We start from the raw sequence: 21348 nt of genomic DNA, 5'->3' as shown, positions 1-21348 counted from the left end.
ATCGAGATCAAAATGTAGGTCAGTGTCGACGCTGTACTTCCGGTGGAGCTGCTGCTCTGGAGCCGGCTTTTGTTTCCGGTCCTGTGCTGCTAAGTGGAGAAAACGGATCCCAGAACAGCTGCTGGTGACAGCGGGTCAGGTGCACAGGACGGAGAAAACGAGTAAAGCTAGACAAGCTAAGCGGGAAAACGGAGAGGAAACGGTTGTCAACAAAGTAAGAGCCTGTTTTGGTTCAGCACAGTAAGAAAAAAATAAATAAAATATGACGGTAAATTATCGGAATCATCACATTACTGTACCACAGTTGATTTAAGTGTGACACTTGTTTTTGTTTTAAAACATTTTCTGTGGATATACGCTTTACATCGTATATCTTTGAGTTCAATGCACACACACACACACACACACACACACACACACACACACACACACACACACACACACACACATTTACAAATGATCGCTCTCTCTTTAAGTTGTATTGTATGTCTTTATCGTTTATGTATGTTTCTGCTACAAAAAAAACCCTCATCTACACAAAAAATGATTATGAAATACATGTATATACATAAAAAACAAAAAACAAAACAAAAACAATAACAAAGGTTTGCTATGATCAGAGTGGACGAGAGTTTGACAAGTAGTGATCCAGTTTTCCTTGTCGGGTGGGAGGGTGTTTGGGGTGATGAAATACAAAGTCACAATTCTAAACTCGGTTACAGCCTGTCCAGCACTCTGGATCCAGAACTCTTAGTAAGAACACAGGCAGACAAAGAGAGAAGAGACAAACAAAAAAAACAAAAAAAACAAACAAAAAAAATCAAACCCACAAGGCCGTTGTGATTAAGAACAATAAAAGGTGAATTTAAAAGTATACGAAAGAACTTCAGTTAAACGGCTGCGTCAACCCGCGTGCCTTTATTTTGACAGGTCCCACCGGAAACTCGACGTATTCCTTCGGCTCGCTTTACCCCGGAGCCTCCTCGGTATGATAGCGGCTTATGAAGCAGGTCTCCAGACGGGATTATCAACCGTAGACTCCGCCGGGCCGTCGAGCGATATTTCTGGCCGCTCGGTTCGACGCTCGGTGCAGGTCGACGGTTCCCCCGAAGACCGGAAACCGGAGAGCGGGCTCGGAACTCTGCGGACCGCCTCCAGTGGCCCGGCTGATCCCTCTTCAATGACAGCAGCTCGGCGACAGGGGGGATGTTGAATTCCGCGTCGGTGAAAAAGACTGTGTGTTAAAATTGCATCTACGGCCGAACGGACCTGCTGGTGCTGGTGCTTCTAAACCCTGCGGGAGGGCGGTGTTGGTTGGTTGTGGTCAGGCTGCCGTCCAGCTCCGGGGCCCCGGAGGAGGAGGACTCTCTCCGACGGCTTGGTGCGCCGAGGATGCGTATCTCAGCGGGGATATTTTCTGGTGTCACTCCGCTGGCTGCTACTGGTAGTGTTGTGTCGTTTGGTTGATTTTTTAGTTTGCTTTTCTTTTCTTTTACTTTTTTTTGCCGTGTCTCTTCCACACACACCGCTAACTGCCAGGCCTTCAGCGCAGCATCCGTCATTTCTGCCCTGGATGACGGCATGACGGAGAGCCACAAGCCCTCTCTGTTGCTCACGCCGGGGACGCGTTCACGGACTGCAGGATTTTGTAATCTGTAATTTATTATTTATTTTTATTAACAGCTGCTCTTAGATTTGAAAAAGACCCATGTTCTTCGGTGGTGCGGTTCGGAGGGTTTTTCTAATGGAGGAGTGAATTTCTATTTACCTACTGAGATCGGCAACCCTGAACCTGGACGGGAAACACATCACACCATCACTTGAGTAGTTGGCGCTCGGACCTCCATCACAGCATGATGGTGGGAGTCTCTCTCACCTTGTGCGCCAGGACACGCTAGTGGAGGCCTCTTCCTGCGGGCAACGGGACCCAACATCTGGACCGTGTGGGGCACCATGGACTACCACGCGGAGTGCTATTTCTGCGACCCCGAGGAGGGTCCGGACGAGCTGCCCATGCACGGCGTCCACGCCGCCAACCGCATGCGGCCGTCCTCGTACAGGGCGCTGAGGAGCGCCGTGTCCAGCCTGGCGCGCATCGACGACTTCTTCTGCGAGAAAATCGGCTCGGGCTTCTTCTCCGAGGTCTTCAAGGTACGTTAGTGCGCCTGGAGATCAAGCTTCAGTCTGCCACCCGTTTCAATACTCGGCCTAATTATTGCAATAAGTGATTTGCAACAACGCCCCCACCCCCCCCCACCCCCCGTGGTGACGGTGCATCATGACCAGGTGATTTTGACCGGTACAGTTGCTGCTGAGGTGGATTTGTTTCGATCGGACGAGTGATGGGAAAATCCAGAAAAGCCTATTAGGCTATTAGGCTATTAATACTCGACCGACACAGACACACAAAGGGTCCAGAGACACAGGTTGAACTCTGCAGACACACGTGGCAGCCAATCACGGGCCGACTGCACCTGTGTCCAGCTGTTTTCACGAGCTGCCCAGAGCCACTTTGGCCTGCCCCCTGAAAAAAACGTCACATCAGGTTGTGAACGAGATGAGGACTTGGCAGAGGTGGCAGAAGTATTTACGTTCTGTACTTGAGTAAAAGTATGGATGCTCTGGTAAAAGTAAAAGTACTGATATAACTCGTTTACTCAAGCCAAAGTAAGAAAGCACATGGTCTGAAATATGATAAAGTAAAAACTAAAATGTTTTTACATGTATTTTTTTGCCATTAATAGAACAATATTTTTGTTAATAATTTTGCAAAAATGAAAAAGTTGCGACATGGTGGTGCAGTGGTTAGCGCTGCCACCTCACAGTGGCCTTTGGGGTTTGCTTGTTGTCTACCTGTGTCTGCGTGGGTTCTCTGGCTTCCTCACACGGTCCAAAAACATGCACGTGGAATTGGAAACTCTCAATTGCGCACAGGTGTGTATGTGTGTGCGAATGTTTGTTTGCCTTTCTGTGATGCACTGGCGACTTGTCCAGGGTGTCACCCTGCCTTCGCCCTATGACAGCTGGGAAAAGCTCCAGTAGACCCCTGCAACTGCAACCATGAGCTCAGGAGGAAATGAGTCGTTATTGGATGTTTACGCTTCTTTGTACTGTGAACGTACTGAACAGTGAACTCAATCTAAAATGTAATGCATCTGTCTATTTAATAACTACACATCAAGCATTGTTCAAATAACTACACATCAAGCATTGTTCAAATAACTCCACTTCAAGCCACTACAACTATAAGAAAAACAATAAGTGAATTACTTTTACCAGAATTTTTATCTTTTAAACACTTTCACACACAAATGTAACATGCATATTTTTTCAATGTAAGGACTATAAAGGACTGATATTTATGTACAAATGTAGGGATTAAAAGTTAAAAGTCATAAAAAAAAAACCCTTAAGTACACATACCTGAAAAAATGTACTTATGTACAGTGACAAAGTAATTGTACTTTTACTATTTTGTTCTCCCGGTGGATAAAGGTCAAGTTACTCATATCTCAGCCAAAACGTAATGCACCAAACGGAATATACCTGCTGGGACTATTCACTCATTTACCTCTGATGTACTGTATCCTTTTTCTGTGCAGGAAGTAAAAGTAACTCCTGTCACAGAACCTTTGACTTCTTGTTTTAGAAAGACTTGAAATGCGTGCCTCTCGTTCCAGGTGCAACACCGCATCACCGGCCAGGTGATGGCGCTGAAGATGAACACGCTGGCCAGCAATAAAGCCAACATGCTGCGCGAGGTGCAGCTCATGAACCGGCTGTGCCACCCCAACATACTCAGGTAGGCCGACGGAGGTGAACTCAGGGGGTGAACTCTGGAGGTTTGAAGGTCCTTGCACACAGGGCAAAAGGCAAAATTTTTCGCCAGCGATTTCTTTTCTGTACACACCAAGCGCGACGTGAATATGCATATAAAATCCGCTAAGATAATGAAGTTTGGGGCTCTTTCTGAGGCACCGAAGGAGAAACAATGGTATCGACTACATCCTCAACTGATGATGTTCTGGTGATGGTTGCATTAAAAAAAGAAAAACAAGTTGAAGTTTTTGGGTTCACCCAATATTGTCCTTGTGGTGATGCAGCCGTTTAATGAATGGCTTTCGTATAGTAATAGAATGTCCTTCGGACAATTTGGAGGACTGCTCCGTCAACTAGCTCCACGTTTGCAGAGGGGGAGAACACCACCGATCATCGACCAGCCAACATCGTTTTGATTGGTCAGAGGTCCAGCTTTCGCCTTTTTTCGCCTCCGAAGAAATTCGACACAAGAGCGAAAAAATAACCGTTGCTTTTTCGTTCCGCGAACATTCGCTGCCGGTGTGTACGGTTCCATTGACTTCAAGGTGAACTCTGGGGGACAACTGGTGGGTGCAACAGCCACGAGCCACTTTAGTTTTTGTTAAAATGTCTCACTTCGGCCTTCCTTTTTTTTTTTTTTTTGGAGAGGAATGCTGATTTGATTGGGGGGTTGGAGGGAGGGGTGGGTTGGAAGCACAGTTGGCATCATGGGAATGTGGAAGTTAGTGATGTGAATCTTTGCGTGTCTCACGATTCGATTCCGATTCTTGAGGATACAATTCTTAATTCAAACGATTCTCGATTCTAATGAGTCACGATTCAAAAGTTGATGCAATGCACACAGTGTATCAATAATTAGGCAAATTATGGCATCATCAAAAAAATTTACAGTTTGTACAGCATGTGGCTTTTAAATTTGAAAGCTATGTCAGCTCATTCCAATGATAGAAACAAAACTACTGCTGCTAAACCTAAGACAAAAGGTAGCATTTACTCAAGCTCAGGCTGTGCAATAAATAACGTTGCTACGTAAATGAAATTGCATGAAATAAAAATTTGGGCTCACTGCCCTTTTTTCCCCGAGAAAGTTACAAGGGGCGCAGAGGAGAAGAGAACAAAGTGCAGACAGTGAGAGTGTTGGCGACAACTTAATTAGCTTAACAACCCAACGCGTTGTTAAGCGAGTAGCAAGAGTGAGGAACGCCTGTGAGGGTGCGCATGATGGACGGAGGAAACGTTGATAAAATTTGATTTTCAAAGTTTACAAACTGATCCACAACCGCAGAGCGACAGAGTGAACTCCGCCTCCTGGTTTCTTCACAGGTTTCTGGGAGTGTGCGTGCACGAAGGTCAACTCCACGCTCTGACAGAGGTCAGTCCCAATCACAGCCCACCTCCGGCCCCCAACCCTCCATCCATTCGTCTTGTCAGCACACAATGTCATCAATACGTGTTAAAGTTCTTAACACCACCAACTAAAGAGCTTGTTTCTCCGTCTGTCTGCAGTACATCAACGGAGGGAATCTGGAGCAGCTGCTGGACAGCGACCTCTACCTGTCGTGGGGCGCCAGGGTCCGTCTGTCTCTTGATATTGCCCGCGGGCTGCAGTACCTGCACAGCAAAGGCATCTTCCACCGAGACCTCACCTCCAAGGTGAGGCTGGGGCGCTTTTTGTATTGTCGTCTGTGGGGGGGGGGGGGGGTGCTTTTGAGGGCAGATGGGATTTTTTGCTGCAGTACCTCGTGTGGCCTCTGGGGAAGAAAAAAAAATCGCTATTTTGGCAGTCTGGCATCTAGTTCTTCTAATGCAACCACAGTCAGTCTAGACCTCCGATGTGAGGGTTGCATGTTAAAACAGTTGGCTGCCCCCTGTTGGCCGATTACAGTATGGCTCATAAATCTTCGCATCTATATATATAAGTGACCTTTTTGGGACGTGGCAGCTCATCACTTAAAAGGTTGATGCCATAAGATAAAGCATATGACCCCCCCCCACCCGCCTTTGTGTTTGCAGAACTGCCTGGTGCGCTGCGACAACGGCACTTTCACAGCGGTGGTGGGAGACTTTGGCCTGGCGGAGAAGATCCCAGATTACAGGTCAGTGGAGTCGCTCTGCGCTGCACTTCAGACCAGGGCAACACTATTTTCTACAGAAGAAGAAGAAGAAGACGGCTGCTCACCTTGTTGTTATGGATGGGCTGGTTGAATCAGGGGGAGTGAGACAAGTTAGAGCTATTTGTCATTTTTGTTACATTTAATTATAATTTAGTTTAGTTTAGTTTGATTACCTTCTTTACTTGCCAATGGAGGAATAAATCAACAAAAACATAATTATTTACCATGACATTGGACTCTAAATTCAATCCCTCGGTGCCTCAGTGGCCGTTTGATTTGATTTGGACTCATTTTATTTTGTTTGTTTCGTTTTGATATTAAGGTATTGATCAACAAAGAGGACAAATGGCCACTACAAGACCCGTTCTTCCTGGTTTTAGCTGTACCGTTGTGGTTATGCCAGATGAGGGCGCAATTAACCTTCCAGCCGTCTTCTGAGGTATTCTGCCAGCTGTCTTGCAGAGCCCTTAAGATTAATTGAACGTTTTTCTGTTTTGCAGCGACTGCGTGGGGAAGCAGCCTCTGGCCATCGTTGGCTCCCCCTACTGGATGGCGCCCGAAGTGCTCAGAGGAGAGTTTTACAATGAGAAGGTAAACGAAAACAAACTGCTGGGAAGAAGAGCAGCGGAAAGGTTTATTTCTCAAATGGATTCAAACTGCGTCCGGCAGAGCGTGAACGAAAGACTTCTAAAGTGTGTGTGGGTGTGTTTGTGCGTGTGTGTGTGTGTGTGTGTGTGTGTCGATGCTCCTCAGGTGGACGTGTTTGCGTACGGCATCATTTTGTGTGAGATCATCGCCCGCATTGAAGCCGACCCGGACATCCTGCCCCGGACTGAAGTACGACTGAGCTCCTGGTTCCAGCTCCAGCAAGTGCAGAGGCCAAGTTTTTCCTCTGTGGAAATAACTGTGTGTGTGTGTGTGTGTGTTTGTTTGTTTGTTTGTTTGCACGTGTGTGTTCAGGACTTCGGTTTGGATGTGGATGCGTTTGACAGTATGGTTGGCGATTGTCCACCTGCATTCTTCAGCCTGGCGGTCACCTGCTGCAATGTAAGATCGCACGCACGCACACACACACACACACACACACAGACACACACACACACACACACACACACAGCTTTACCATTTTGTCTTGTTTCTCAGATGAATGCCGAGAGGCGGCCTTCGTTCGCCGAGATTGTGCTCTCATTGGAGGGCCTGGAGAGGGAGGAGGGGGAGGAGGAGAAGGAAGAGGAGCACATTGCACTTGGTGAGCAAACAAAACATGGGAACCAACCACGTTACATTTTGCAGACTCTCCGTTTGCTTGCCGATGAGTTCAGTGACTTGAAGTTGGGCACATCAAAAAAAAAAAAAAAACGGTCCACAAAATAACTTTTGACCTTTTGACTTTTGTCTCAGCAAATTGACAAACCGTCGTGAAGAAGGCCACATCTGTAAAAAAATATAAGAAATATAGAATTCAGTAAATAATCTTTGCTGCAATGTTGGCGCACTGGCTGCGACTGAATTCTGCAAGACTTTGGTCTCTATTTTTAGAAAAAGAAAAAAGGTGGCGGCACGAAGGTCATATTTTACGCGTCGCTGTCACTGCGCTGCGTCTGCGCCCGTCTGACTCTCCATTTCCTGTCCCTCCGCAGAGCCCAAGGCGGCGGTGGAGGTCAGCCCGCACCGGCGCCGCAGCTCTCCCGGCCACCTCTGCGACCACAGCCATCAGCGGCAGGGCCTGGCCAGGAGCCAGTCAGACATGTTGGCCCCGGCCACCCTGACTCCGCCCCTCTTTGGGACCCCTGCCCGGGTCAACCCCTTCACCCTGCGGCAGGACCTGAATGGTGGGCGGTGCAAGCTGCTCGACACGCCCAGCAAGTCGGTCATCTCCCTGACCTTCACCCTGCCGGCGCTCCGGAGGCACACGGGTCCCGGGGCGCAGACCCTCCCCAGGAGGTGCCAGTCCCTCCCCTGTACTCCTGAGCTGAGCCGGACTGGCTCTGCGTCGACCGGCGCAGAGCCGAGGGAAGACGAGGAGGTCGGTGAGAAGGTGCTTCGGGTGGGAACGGCCGACGCTGCGGAGCGACAAGCGGACTCGGCGGACGCTGCCACCGTGGCGGTGCAAGACAAGCCCGGTCGCTCTGTGGAGCTGGAGGCAGTGTCCCTGGAGCGGCTGGAGGAGGAAGGAGAGGACAGGGTCGGCTGCACCGAACCCATGGACTGCAGTAAGTCTCCAGAGGCGGCCGAGAGGAGGCCCATGCTCACTCCGACGCCCTCCTGTCCCGTGAGAACCAACGGATGGCGGCCACCCGTCTCCAACGGGCCGCCCGTCTTGCCCCCTCTGCCCCGCGTGGACAATAACAACGGCTCAGGCCTTGTGATTGGCCAGCAGTGGGGTGGAGGGGGCGGACTCGCTAACGGCTACGGCGAAGCCCGAGTCCGTTCCACCGACCAGGGTGGCTCTTCTGAGCAGGATGAGGTCATTTCCTGCCCAGGCTGCTGTTTGCTAGGTCTGAGTCTCCCTTCAATGTGCCTCCGCGGTTCCTCGGCCATGCCTGCGCAGTGTCGCAGGCCTTCGCTGCCGAGGCAGCGGCCCTACCGCAACCTCAACGGCCCCATATTCGGCGGCAGTGCCTCCTCCTCCTCTTCCTCCTCCTCCTCCGCCACCTCAACAACGGCGGCAAGCGCCGCAGCGGGCAAAGCTCTCCTGAGTTGCAGTGCAAACGGCCTAGCCTTGGCTCCGCCCACTGTACTGTGCGAGCCTGGACGCTCCCTGCCGGAGGCCCAGACATAACCCCGAACCCCGCACGACCAGCACCGAGTGAAAAATGCTCTGCCGACTAATAGTAAGGGCTCCAGTGTAAAGCACCGTTGGTTCTGTGCAGGGGGTTGAACGTAGTGAGGGTGAGACCAGGTGCGACCCGGTCAGATCACATCAGGTGTGACCAGATCACATCACATCACATCACATCAGGTGAGACCAGGTGTGACCAGGAGTGACCAGGTCAGATCACATCAGATTACATCAGGTGAGACCAGGTGGGACCTGGTGAGAGACCAGGTGTGACCAGGTCAGATATGGTGACACCAAGTGTGTCCAGGTCAGATCAGGTTAGACCAGTTGTGGCCAGGCGACACCAATTGTGACCAGGTCAAGACCAGGGAAGACTAGGTGTGACCAGGTGTGACCAAATCTGATCAGGTATGACCAGGTGTGAACCCTGTGAAATAATTCATCCAAACAGAGCAGCTGGTCTGACTGACAAGGATGGATGAAAAAATAAACTGGTCTCTGGTTTCGGGGGTGGACATTTCATCCATGAGGATTAACAAGTGTGTGTGTGTGTGTGTGTGTGTGTGTGTGTGTGGCCAATTTAGCGCATCTACAGTTGTGGTTTTAATCTTTGACCTAAACTTGGTGTTTTTCTTTTTCCTGCAGAAGGCTCTCAATGTTGCAGCGCTGAGCAGTAAAAGGATCACAGGGGACTGACTAACTGATTGCAGTGTTTAATGTCCCGGGCTTTTGTGGTCGTAGGTTAAAAAGTCCATGATCGCAATAATTGATTTGTTTGAGAGGAAGTGTCAACACACACACACACACACACACACACACACACACACACACACACACACACACACACACGGGGCATGTTTACTGGGAGCAAACACAGAGAGCTTGCAGGGTTTTAGATTGATCCACAACTTAACAGACCTGATCTAATGATATGAAATAAAGCAAACTTATTTCACTTATTTCTACAATTTTTATAGCACTTGACCCGTAGGTTGTGTGTGTGTGTGTGTGTGTGTGTGTGTGTGTGTGTGTGTGTGTGTGTGTGTGTGTGTGTGTGACAGAGAGAGAGAGAGAGAGAGAGAGAGAGAGAGAGAGAGAGACAGAGAGAGACAGAGAGAGAGAGAGAGATGTGTCCTACTGTCTAATTTATTTTATCTATTTATTTATTTATTTGCACTGCAGTTTGGAGCACTTTGCAGGTGTTTTTTTTTTTTTTTTTTTTTTTTAATATGTGAAACTGTTATTTTCTTTTATGACACATGTATTTTATGTATTAACATATGCGGTGTGATGTGACACTGTTGAAGGGTGTGGACATTTACTGTGCAGCTCATTCCACACTGTGTGTGAACGTTACGGCAGCGTGAAGGAAAACTCTCATCCCATCGTCTCCGATGCTGAGCCAATGTTGTCGCTTCGTTGTCGTTTTTTTTTTTTTTTGTCCTCTTCTTCGATACAAGTAGAGAGTGAGTGCAATAATACGACGATTTAAAAAAAGAAATAAATAAAATCTTGGTTGTGCAAAAATGTTGTGGTCGTTGTCTTCATTTGGTCTTCATTTGCTGGCGAGACTTAAGACTTTCAGAGTGAAGTCACAGTCACGTGTTATCGTTTAGATTACCTCTCACTCGGCTGAGGGGCCTCTGGGAACCAATAGGGCCAGTTGCCGAGGCAGCAGGCCCCGCGTTACGCAACTGACGTTCGTGGCAGCTATCTTAAACCGTCCCTCCCATAGTGCGACACATGCGCTGTGCTGTTGATGGGACTGAACCACTCCATGCAGATACGGGGGTGGACAGTCAGTCACCTACCATTTGGGGCCCCTGCATCTATTGTTTTGGGGCCCCTATCAGGCTCGGGCCCTTAGAATCTTCCTAACTTATCCCTCATATATGGCATACCAGGTAAAAATGTCATCACCAGATCGGGCACCCAGGTCTGCCTGAGGGAGGTCGTGTGGTCGGATGTGAACAAGTCCAAAGATACAGCTCCAGCATCACAGTTTTATGCACATGAATGTTAATGTATACACATATATCCTTTTAAGGGAGTACAAGTGGCCGTCCCAGGGAGGATGGGATGGTTTACAGAACATGCATGAGAAATGTTTAACATATTGCGTAGTGTACAGGACATGGAGTAACCTCTGCCTTTAAGTTTACATTGTTGCTCTCTGTGTCTGGGAGTAACCCATTGACAGATGGCATGATTAAGTGCATGTTCGTATATGTATATATATACAGTTGTGTTCATAATAATAGCAGTATGTTTAAAAAGGTGTTTAAAAAGGTTTAAAAAGGTGAGTAAACCTCAAAATTCCTCAAATAAATTGTATTTAATGAACACAAATGCATTGAGGACACTGCACATTCTATTTCAAAGCAAGAACATTGGAAAAAGTCATTGAATTTGCTAATATTTTACAGAAAGTCAAGAAATATAATGTTCAAAAAAATAGCAGTGTTGACATCTTTCTTTACAAACTCAAGGAGTGCTGTATAAACTAAGAAATGCTTGAAGATTCAACTTTCCTGAGAATAACAAACTAATATTTAGTGGCATAACCACGGTTTCTGATGACTGCTTCACATCTGTGGTACACAGAGTCGACCAACTTCTGGCACCGGTCAATAGGTATTGCAACCCAGGACAATTGTACCACGTTCCACAATTCTTCTGCATTTCTTGGTTATGCCTCATGAACAGCATTTTTTATGTCAGCCCACATAAATCTTCGATGGGATTAAGGTCCAGGGATTGTGCTGGCCACTCCATTACTTCAGTTCTCTTTGTCTGGAACCAGGATTTTGCTTGCTGGTGTGTTTGGGGTCGTTGTCTTGTTGAAACATCCATTTCAAGGGCATTTCCTCTCCAGCATACTGCAACATGACTTCTTGCAGTATTCTGATGTACTCAAACTGATCCATGATCCCTGGTATGCAATGAATAGGACCAACACCATAGTATGAGAAACATCCCCATACCATGATGCTTGCACCACCATGCTTCACTGTCTTCACTGTGTACTGTGGCTTGAATTCAGTGTTTGCAGGACGTCTGACAAACTGTCTGTGGCCCTTGGATCCAAAAAGAACCATCTTACTCTCATCAGTCCACAAAATATTACGCCATTTCTTTTTGGGCCAGTCAATGCGTTCTTTCACGAATTGTAACCGCTTCAGCACATGTCTTTTTTTTTAACAATGGGACTTTGTAGGGGCTTCTTGCTGGTAGCTTGGCTTCACATAGACGTTGTCTGATTGTCACAGTACTCACAGGCAATCTTGGATCTTCTTTGATTCTCCTGGAGCTGATCATTGGCTGAGCCTTTGCCATTTTGGTTATTCTCCGATCCATTCGAACAGTCCTTTTTATTTTTCTTCCTCATCTTTCTGGTTTTGGCTGCCATTTTAAAGCATTTGATATCATTTTAGCTGAACAGCCTATGATTTTCTACACTTCTTTATAGGTTTTCCCCTCTTTTATTCATTTCTTAATCAAAGAATGCTATTTTTTTGAACAGTATATTTCTTGACTTTCTGTAAAATATTATCAAACTCAATGACTTTTTCCAATTTTCTTGCTTTGAAATAGAATGTGCAGTGTCCTCAATGCATTTGTGTTCTTTAAATACAATTTATTTGAGGAATTTTGAAGTTTACTCACCTTTTTAAACCATTTTAAACACCTTTTTAAACATACTGCTATTATTATGAACACAACTGTATATATATATATATATATATATATATATATATATATATATATACACAAACATGCACTTAATCATGGCATCTGTCAATATATATATATATACATATTGACAGATGCCATGATTAAGTGCATGTTCGTATATATACAAAAAGACAAATTCCTTCTCAGTTACATGAGCAGGTCAGATGAGGTGAGTGGAAGATTCATCCATGAGGATTTAGTGTGTGTGTGTGTGTGTGTGTGTGTGTGTGTGTGTGTGTGTGTGTGTTCGTGTGTGTGTGTGCCACCACTGCAGGACTTTTCAGCCGCCAGTAGGGGGCAACGAGTTCCAGTTTCCATTTCTTGTAAATAGTGAAGAGAGGGAGGAGCAGCTGCGGGGATGACAGGGCATAGAATTAGAAATTCAGTTTCATTCTGATGCCAGTGTTGCACTGAAGCAGGTGAGCAAAAGGTTGAGGCAGAAGAATCCTTGACCGGGACCAAACATGACCAGCGACAACATTTACGGTAAGACAAAACTGTCAAAAAAAGAAAGAATATTGAGGTAAAATGTGCTTTGAATCATGTTATGATAATATTATTTGTCTCGTCAACATTAAATTATTGAAGTTATTCAACAAGTGCAACGGTGGTCAGTGCTGTCACATCACAGCAAGTACTGTGTGTTGCGGGGTCACCTGGAGCCTTTCTGTGTGGAGTTTGCATGTTCTCCCTGTGTCTGTGTGGGTTCTCTCTGGTTGTTCTGGCTTCCTCTCACACCAAAAACATGCATGTGAGACGTAGGAACTCTAGATTGTCCGTAGTGTGTGTGAGTGTGGATGGGTGTATGTTTGCTTGTTTTTCTATGTGGCCCTGTGATGAGGCTCCAGCAGACCCCCGCCACCCTGAGTGCAGGAGTAAAGGGGTTGAAGATGGATGGATGGATGGATGGAAGTTATTCATCAAAACACAAATCCTCTGGTAGCCAGTGAGGAGTGTTAATCAGTTGGATTTAATTCTTTTACATTCATTTTTCTTCTTCTGTACAGGAAAACTCGAGCTGAGGATCGTGATGCTGGGGAGGACTGGGAACGGGAAGAGTGCCACTGGGAACACCATTCTGGAACGACACTGCTTTGAATCCAAGTTGGCTGCCAAGTCCATGACTGTCGACTGTGCCAAGGGCAGAGCTGTGGTGGATGGACAGAAGGTGTCTGTTATCGACACCCCGGGTCTGTTTGACACCAGGTTTGGCATGGACAAAACTTCCCAAGATATGACCAAGTGCATCTCCTTCGCCTCCCCTGGACCACACATATTCCTGGTGGTCATCAGGCTGGGAAGATTCACTGATGAGGAGAAGCGGACGGTGCAGAAGATCCAAGAAATCTTTGGCCAGGCAGCAGACAGATACAGCATGGTCCTGTTCACAGGTGGTGACCTGCTTGAAGGCACCATGGAGGAGTTCTTGGAAGAAAGTCAGGAACTTCAAGATCTCGTGGCCAGATGCAACGGCCAGTTCCACGTCTTCAACAATAAGTCCAAGGATCGCACTCAGGTCAAAGAGCTTCTCCAGAAGATCAGAAATATTGTCATGAAGAACGGAGGAAACCACTACACCAACAAGATGCTCTGGGAGGCAGAGAGGGCGACACAGGAAGAGCAAAAGCGAATCCAGAGGGAGAAGGAGGAAAAGATGCAGAGGGAGAGAGATAGAATGGAAAGGGCGTACAAGGAGAGGCTGAGGAAACACGCCGAACATCTCGAGGCCGAGAGAGAGAGGGAGAGAAGAGAGGAGGAGGAGGAGAGGAGGAGGGAAAGCAGGAGAAGAGAGAAGGAAAGGATGATATGGGAGGCGGAGAGGAGGAGAGAGCAAGAGAGGAGAGATGTGGAGAGGAGGAGAGAAGAGAAGGAGAGAGCTGAAGCCCTTGAAAACATGAGGAGACGTTTGGAGGAAGAGAGGAGAGAACGTGAAGCAGAAAGAGAACGCCAAGAGGAAAGAGAACGGCAGAGACGTCAAGAGCAGCAGCAGGCAGAGAGTAATGATGACTGTACCATCCTCTGAGTCCCTTTCAATTCCATGTCTCATTGTTGTATAACATTAAACACAGATCAAGACTGAACCATTAAAGCATTCTCTTGCTCCAAACTGCCCTCTGCTGGCCGTCATTTTTTTGTTGGCTGTTTTGTTCAATAATTTCTTTAGCTTCCAGAAATTCTGATTGAAAAATTCTGGGTTCTGTGGTGGTAAAAAATATTACTGAACCATGTGATCTGTGACAACTGCACTCTTAGGGAGATTTCCAGGAGATGAGCAAACCTTCTATATATGCATCCTCTCATGCTTAAACAGGGCCTTTTTCCTCTGTGAGCAGGCGAGGTGGCGATCCAAACCTCAACCACTTCCACATCATCACTTGCTCAAAACACCACCGCACAGACATAAAAAAGATAGATACAACTTCACCTTCGGTCTCACTGGAGAATGCAGCACTAGGGTTGCCATCCGTCCCGTATTGGCCGGGACGCCCCGTATTTGAGGCAAAAGAGGCATCCCGTACGGGACGTTGTTTGTCTCGGCCTCCCGGGTAAAGGGAACATGCATATATTTTTTTGTTTGGTTCGCCACGCAGTGTGCGTCTGTCTGCTTGCCTTGGTGTTTGTCTGCTGTAAGCAAAGGACATTAGGACCGCGCAGTTGACAGGGAAGGCACAACAGTACTAGCGTGTGAGTGTGTACGTGCGTCCCTGTGCTGTGTGTGTTGCAAGGCTGTGGGCGGCGGCACGCATGTCAGTCTGTTTACTTTGTTTCCTCGTGTGGAAAAATGATATTCACCAATGACCTCTAAAAAGATTTTAGAGGTCATTGCAAAATCAAAATCACTCTTGAAGAGGAAAACAAAACCGCTATGAACAGAAACTAAGGCAAGGAATATAAACTAAGCTACACAAGTTACCAACCAAAAAAATTGTCTCGAAGAACAAAGGCTTACATGCAGCAATCACTGTGACTGTGGTCAGGGGCTGAGCACAGGCTCTGGTGAACTGACCAACAGACAAAGACATTCTGGCACAAGACAAGGATGACGCAGACTATTTAAGCACACGGTGGGCAATGGGGAACAGGTGAAGACAATTTTTAATCAGGGCAGACACACAGGTGACACATGAGGAAGGGCAAGTGCTCTCAAAGGAGAGGAAAGTTAGTTTCTTTTCAAAGTGAAATAAGTGAAATGAGGAAATGACAGGAGTAAAAAAAAACAACAAGACAAGACAAACGTCACCACGCTGTGACAACAGCTAGCTCTGGAACCATTGCTGAGTTACTTTTCCACAATTCTCTGGCAATAGCTTCTTACACACTGATGCACGTATGATCCAGAATCTGAGAGGAGGGAAACCAACCAAGTGCAAGAAATGCTACAAACCCGTCCGAACATCTCCATTTAAAAATAAAGTGTCAATAAAGCTTTTATTTAAAGTTCATTAAGTCTTCATTGATTTTTTTTAAAAATGACTTCTTTCTGTAATCTTGGCTAAATCAGCCTTGAAGTGAAGTCCATGTCCAACTCCCGGAAGTCAGTGAAGAGCCAATCATAGAACTAATGAGGGAGAAGAGCATTCTTATGTTACTCTGTTCTGTTCAAAATTGATATGATTAAATTGTTCTTCCCTCCTCTCTGCAGGATGCACCTCAACAAACAATGAGGAGGTGAGGGTAGTGATGGTGGGAAGACTGGGGTCGGGAAGAGTGCCACCGGAAACAGCATTCTGAGAGGGAAATGCTTTGAATCCAAGTTCAGCACAAAATCAATGACAATAGAATGTGTCAAGGGCAGAGCTGTGGTCGATGGGCAAAACATGTCTGTTATTGACACCAGATTTGGTATGGACAAAACCTCTGATGATATGAAACAGTGCATTGCCTTTGCCTCTCCTGGACCCCATGTATTCCTGGAGGTCATCAGACTGGGAAGATTCACTGATGAGGAGAAGCAGACGGTGCAGATGATCCAAGAAATCTTTGGCCAGACAGCAGACATATACAGCATGGTTCTCTTCACGACAGTTGACAAACTTGATGGCACTATGGAGGAGTATTTGGAAGGTAGTCTGAAACTTCAAGAGCTCCTGCATGATTATCTTTCTTTTTATTTTAGAGTGTCACTCTGCCCTGGGACTTTGAGGTTGTGAGTTCGATTCCCAACCAGGTTGGACCACAGGCTGTTAAACTGCTTCCCACCGGCTCCCTGTTTGGTTGGGGGGCTACAACTCAGAAATGCGGCGCTGCTGCTGCTTCCTTCCTCTTTAACTTTGTTTGTGCAGTAAAAATAAAGTTAAACCCAATATGTCAAAACAACACTTTCTGTCTTTTTTTCTTACTAGCCTTAGCTAAAAAACAAAACAAAACAAAAAACCCTGAAAACTGGGTGGGTGAGGAGGGCACACTGACCAAAATGCATCGTTCACCGACTCAAATATACTTCTACTGATCATGGCACTAGTAACATTACAGACCAATCTGGCACAATAATGTTGGATTAGCTGCTCAACAGCTAATTCAAGGTGAGCACACTTGGATATGATGAGATGTGGAAGAGACCACAGCCACTCATAATGAAAGGAAAACTGAAAGTATTTAATGCTGTTAGGTAAGGTCCATGTGGTTTCCTGTAAATGTGGACACATTCTCTAAACCTTGTTTTTAATTTAATATAATTTAATTTAATTTGATTTGTTTCCAGCTGATCTGATACATCAAAGTTTTCATTTTAAATGGAAAACATAGTGCCACATAAACACTGCAAACTGGGAATGTAAGTGACCTGCTTGAAGACTCAACCACTGCCCAGAAGAACAGTGGAACCAACAACATGTTCCAGGAGGCCGAGAGGGCAAGAGAGTTGAAGAAACAACTCATTCTGAAGGAGAAGGAGGAAATGTCATGAGCTCCCAGAGCCCATCCCATCCCATGAACTCTGCTGGTGGTCCGCTGTCTAATTTTAAACTCAACACAAGTTGTCCATAAACTAGACTTTTGAGTTAATCGGCCACTGCTCATCGGTGAGGTGAGGGGTGCAAATATTAGGAAAACCAAACTTAACACACGTGTGTGTGTGTGTGTGTGTGTGTGTGTGTGTGTGTGTGTGTGTGTGGCAGTTAATGTTTGAGTGTACAGTGGTTGAATTTTCGATTCCGGGAATTCTGGTTTCCTGGAAATGGGAACAAATTCTGTAAGCACACAGCAGTTAAAGGAAAAAGAAAGAGAAAGGAAAGCAGTTTCTGTTTGAGTGTACAATGGTTGATTACCATTTATGGAAAAGCTGCAGCTGCACCAGTAGGCGGGGTTTGCTGCAAGAACACATAAAAGAGAAGGAGTGTCTCTGGATCCTTGTTTTGACTTGCGCTCCAGTCTGCGTGATCCCTCTCTCTTTCAACATCAATATGGAGGCAAATTTTAACATCCCGAACATGGCTGACAGCTTTGGTAAGTCTGAAACCTTCACAGTTGTTCTAAAGGACAATAAATTTAAGTTTGTGGAATAAAAACCATGGCTCTATTTCAAAGACGTATTTTAGAGTGACAGGTGCAGTGGGCGACAAGTAGCTGGGCATCTCTGTAAAGACTATGTAGGAGGCCCTTAATAGAAAGTCAAGGAGAGAAAAATACATAGGACAGCCAGGTGGTCTTAGATCCAGAAACTACTGAGTTCCTGAGTATTTTATAGTTGTGAAGAGGGCAAAACTCACAGCAGACCCAAGCCAGTATTTTCCACTGATGCACTATCTTCTATTCCTCTCTGCAGGATCCACAATTACAAACAACAAGGAGATGAGGATCGTGATGGTGGGGAAGACTGGGATCGGGAAGAGTGCCACCGGGAACACCATTCTGGGACGACACTGCTTTGAATCCAAGTTTGCCGCCGAGTCCATGACTGTCGACTGTGCCAAGGGCGGAGCTGCAGTGGACGGACAAAAGGTTGTTGTGATCGACACTCCAGGTCTGTTTGACACCAGGTTTGGCATGGACAAAACCTCTAAAGATATCACCCAGTGCATCTCCTACGCCTCCCCTGGACCACACATATTCCTGGTGGTCATCAGGCTGGGAAGATTCACTGATGAGGAGAAGCAGACAGTCCAGAAGATCCAACAAATCTTTGGCCAGGCAGCAGACAGATACAGCATGGTCCTCTTCACTGGTGGTGACCTGCTTGAATGCACCATGGAGGAGTTCTTGAGAGGTAGTCCGGAACTTCAAGAGCTCGTGACCAGATGTAATGGCCAGTTCCATGTATTCAACAATAAGTCCAAGGATCGCACTCAGGTCAAGGAGCTTCTCCAGAAGATCAGATATATTGGCCAGAAAAACGGTGGAGGCCACTATACTAGCGATATGTTCCAGGAGGCCGAAAGGGCACTAGAGGAGAAGAAACAACTCATTCTGAAGGAGAAGGAGGAAAAAATACGAAGAGAAAGAGAGAAAATTGAGATGGAGCTTCAGAATAAATATCAGAAAGACATGGAGGAAATACAGAGGAAACTTCAAGCTGAGAGAGAGAGGGAGAGGAAAGAGAGAGCGGAGGAAAGGAAGAGGGAGAGAGAGGAGATGAATGAGGAGAGAAAGAGAGAGATGGTGGAAAGAAATGAAGAGAGAAGGAAGGAGAGAGAGTACAAAGAAAGAGAAATGAAAGAAACAATGAATAAAATGAATGAAGATTTTGAGAGAAAGCTGAGCGATGAAAGGGAGAGGTTCAACGCCAGACAAGAGGAAAAGGCCCGACAGGAGGCTGAAGAGTCTAATCCATTAAATCACCTTCTTAATGCTGGAGGACAACTAGTCGGGGCAGTGACATCAGTGGGAAAGGGACTATTTTCAGTGGGAAAGGGAATCGTATCATTTTTTAAGTAATTGTTAAGTTGGCCAGTTTAAAAGCCACTGATCCTCCCAGTATACAGTGGAGCAACATTAAAATTTACTCTATTCAATATCATTTTCTTGTGAGACATCACCTGTTCCAAAGTGTCATGCTGCCATCTCGAGTTCCTTTGTTATTCTTTTTTCTTTGTTATGCTCAGACAAAGGCATTGTGTCCAGTGTGTGTAAACAATATTTGAAATAAAGATTTTCCATTGACAACATTTTGAGGTCTCCTCGACTGTTTTTGGTTGAAGTTTGGTTCTATTGCAATTTCAACTGCCTACATTTACTTTCATGTGATGTGATGTTTTCTGTCATTTTCATAGAACATGAAAAAAAAATCATATTCTATGAAGGAGTATATGAACTTATTAAACCAGGCCATGTTATGGCTCTATTCTTTCAATGTTATTCAAAAAATGTCTCGAGCACACATAGTAGAGCCCACAACCAAAGCTTATCCACCGCAGCTCCATGCCCTCCCAGAGCCCAGCCCCTCCCATGAACTCTGCTGGTTGTCCTCTGTCCAATTTTAAACCCAACACAAGGTGTCCATAAACTACACTCTTGAGTGAGTCCAGCACTGGCCAATGGTGGAGTTCAGAGGGGGCGCAAATATTAGCAAACTGGAAATGGAGCATAAACTGCTGGATGTCAACGTTGATAAATCATAATCACAAACAAAAGTAAGAAGAATTAAAACCTTGCAAGGACAAAGTAGATTAAATATGTACAAGTACAAACAGAATTCTTAGTGTTCGCAATAAAAGACCCCCTGTAATTGTGATGTCTTGTAGATTAGACAACATGGAGAAAAACAAGACAACAGATATAATCACTCACTTTAAGACTGATGTTCAAATAGTAATTCCACTTGGACTCCAGGTGGCAGTGGCAGCATTCCACACAGAAAGAGAGACAGGGCAGGAAGAGCAAAGCCAGGAGGAGGTGGAGGAGGGTTGGGTGGAGAAGCAGGAGAAGCAGGAGGGCAGAGAAATACACCTGCTGTTTGAGGTAAGGGACGTTTTTTAATGTAAATCTTATGTGAAAACACAAGGATTCAAATATTAAACAATGCTGTAAAATACTGTGGGGCAAAGAAGGGCAGTTTCCCCTTTAAACTCATCAGCCACTGTTTACCTTTAATATAATGAGACTGATTTTACTTCTTTTTTGAAGTGTGGCTGACACAACCACGATGGCTGACTTGCGACGATTGCTGGCCGAAAATTTGGGATGCCATCCCACAGCAGTGTGTGACCAGGCTGGTGGCCGTCATGAGGAGGAGATGCCAGGCTGTTGTGGCTGTGTATGGTTCTTCCACACGCTACTGAGGCTCCTGTTTGTTAAATGAATAAATTGTTAACTTGCCAATATGTTTTGTTTCTTCAAATTTCAATCATCCAATCCACCAAACAAGAGTCAATGACTGAATAAGCTGTTTGACTCGGCTCTGAAGATTTGTCACGTTTTCATGGGCGCAACCCAGATACTTAGCTCTGCTACTCACCCCCACAAATGCATGTTCCTTACAAGTGTGGCACCATTCAAAAGGGGAATAAACAGGCTTTTCAGCTATATAAGATTTTTTTCCAAGAAGTATTGTTACAACAAAGAAATAATCTACCAAAGACAAATTTCCTTTCTTTTTTGTGTTATGTTTAGAAACAGAGCATAAACTGACTGGTGAAACATTTCACAAACACGAGGAATGAATACATAAGGCTCTACAGCGCAAAGACAAGTCACTTGTCCGTCTCAGTGGGACTGAAAGTTCATACAGTCACACGCCACAGAAAACTTATTCAGAGGTTTTGTGGCATCGACAGGCCACAGTAGGCTCAGTTCCTTGAATGCTACTTACAGCTTTATTTATCATTGGTTTCACCTAATCCTTATGGTCAAACCCCTTAAGAAACAGATTGGTTTCTGGTCAAACTGTATATATATATATACATATACATAAACTGAATATACTATTTAATATAGTTGATATCATAAACATTTGTCTTGAAT

The 21348-nt window shown here is 45.7% G+C and overlaps 4 protein-coding genes across 4 annotated transcripts; all 4 read left to right on the top strand.

Annotated features, from left to right (window-relative positions):
- Positions 1 to 25: 25 nt before the first annotated feature.
- Positions 26 to 8832, top strand: tesk1a (testis associated actin remodelling kinase 1a). The gene is made up of 11 exons (XM_076051374.1): positions 26 to 214; positions 931 to 2151; positions 3681 to 3802; positions 5143 to 5191; positions 5326 to 5472; positions 5833 to 5915; positions 6434 to 6524; positions 6687 to 6770; positions 6894 to 6980; positions 7077 to 7182; positions 7574 to 8832. The coding sequence occupies exons 2-11, from the start codon at positions 1954 to 1956 to the stop codon at positions 8713 to 8715; spliced, it is 2109 nt and encodes a 702-aa protein (XP_075907489.1). The 5' UTR covers positions 26 to 214; positions 931 to 1953; the 3' UTR covers positions 8716 to 8832.
- Positions 8833 to 12798: 3966 nt separating this feature from the next.
- LOC142904952 (GTPase IMAP family member 9-like) lies at positions 12799 to 14613 on the top strand. The gene is made up of 2 exons (XM_076051388.1): positions 12799 to 12936; positions 13458 to 14613. Exons 1-2 carry the CDS (start codon positions 12915 to 12917, stop codon positions 14471 to 14473), a joined length of 1038 nt encoding a protein of 345 aa, XP_075907503.1. The 5' UTR covers positions 12799 to 12914; the 3' UTR covers positions 14474 to 14613.
- Positions 14614 to 15574: 961 nt separating this feature from the next.
- On the top strand, positions 15575 to 17365 carry LOC142904909 (GTPase IMAP family member 6-like). The gene is made up of 3 exons (XM_076051306.1): positions 15575 to 15584; positions 16120 to 16597; positions 17209 to 17365. The coding sequence occupies exons 1-3, from the start codon at positions 15575 to 15577 to the stop codon at positions 17354 to 17356; spliced, it is 636 nt and encodes a 211-aa protein (XP_075907421.1). The 3' UTR covers positions 17357 to 17365.
- A 373-nt stretch (positions 17366 to 17738) lies between these two features.
- Positions 17739 to 19553, top strand: LOC142904951 (GTPase IMAP family member 4-like). Its single transcript, XM_076051387.1, has 2 exons — positions 17739 to 17895; positions 18215 to 19553. Exons 1-2 carry the CDS (start codon positions 17853 to 17855, stop codon positions 19321 to 19323), a joined length of 1152 nt encoding a protein of 383 aa, XP_075907502.1. The 5' UTR covers positions 17739 to 17852; the 3' UTR covers positions 19324 to 19553.
- The last annotated feature ends 1795 nt before the right edge of the window (positions 19554 to 21348 follow it).

Source organism: Nelusetta ayraudi, unplaced genomic scaffold, assembly GCF_046127955.1.
Source record: "Nelusetta ayraudi isolate G7.1 ecotype Tasmania unplaced genomic scaffold, CSIRO-AGI_Nayr_v1 ptg000134l, whole genome shotgun sequence".
In the NCBI taxonomy this organism is placed as follows: Eukaryota; Metazoa; Chordata; class Actinopteri; order Tetraodontiformes; family Monacanthidae; genus Nelusetta; species Nelusetta ayraudi.
This window is presented reverse-complemented; position numbering and strand designations above follow the sequence as displayed.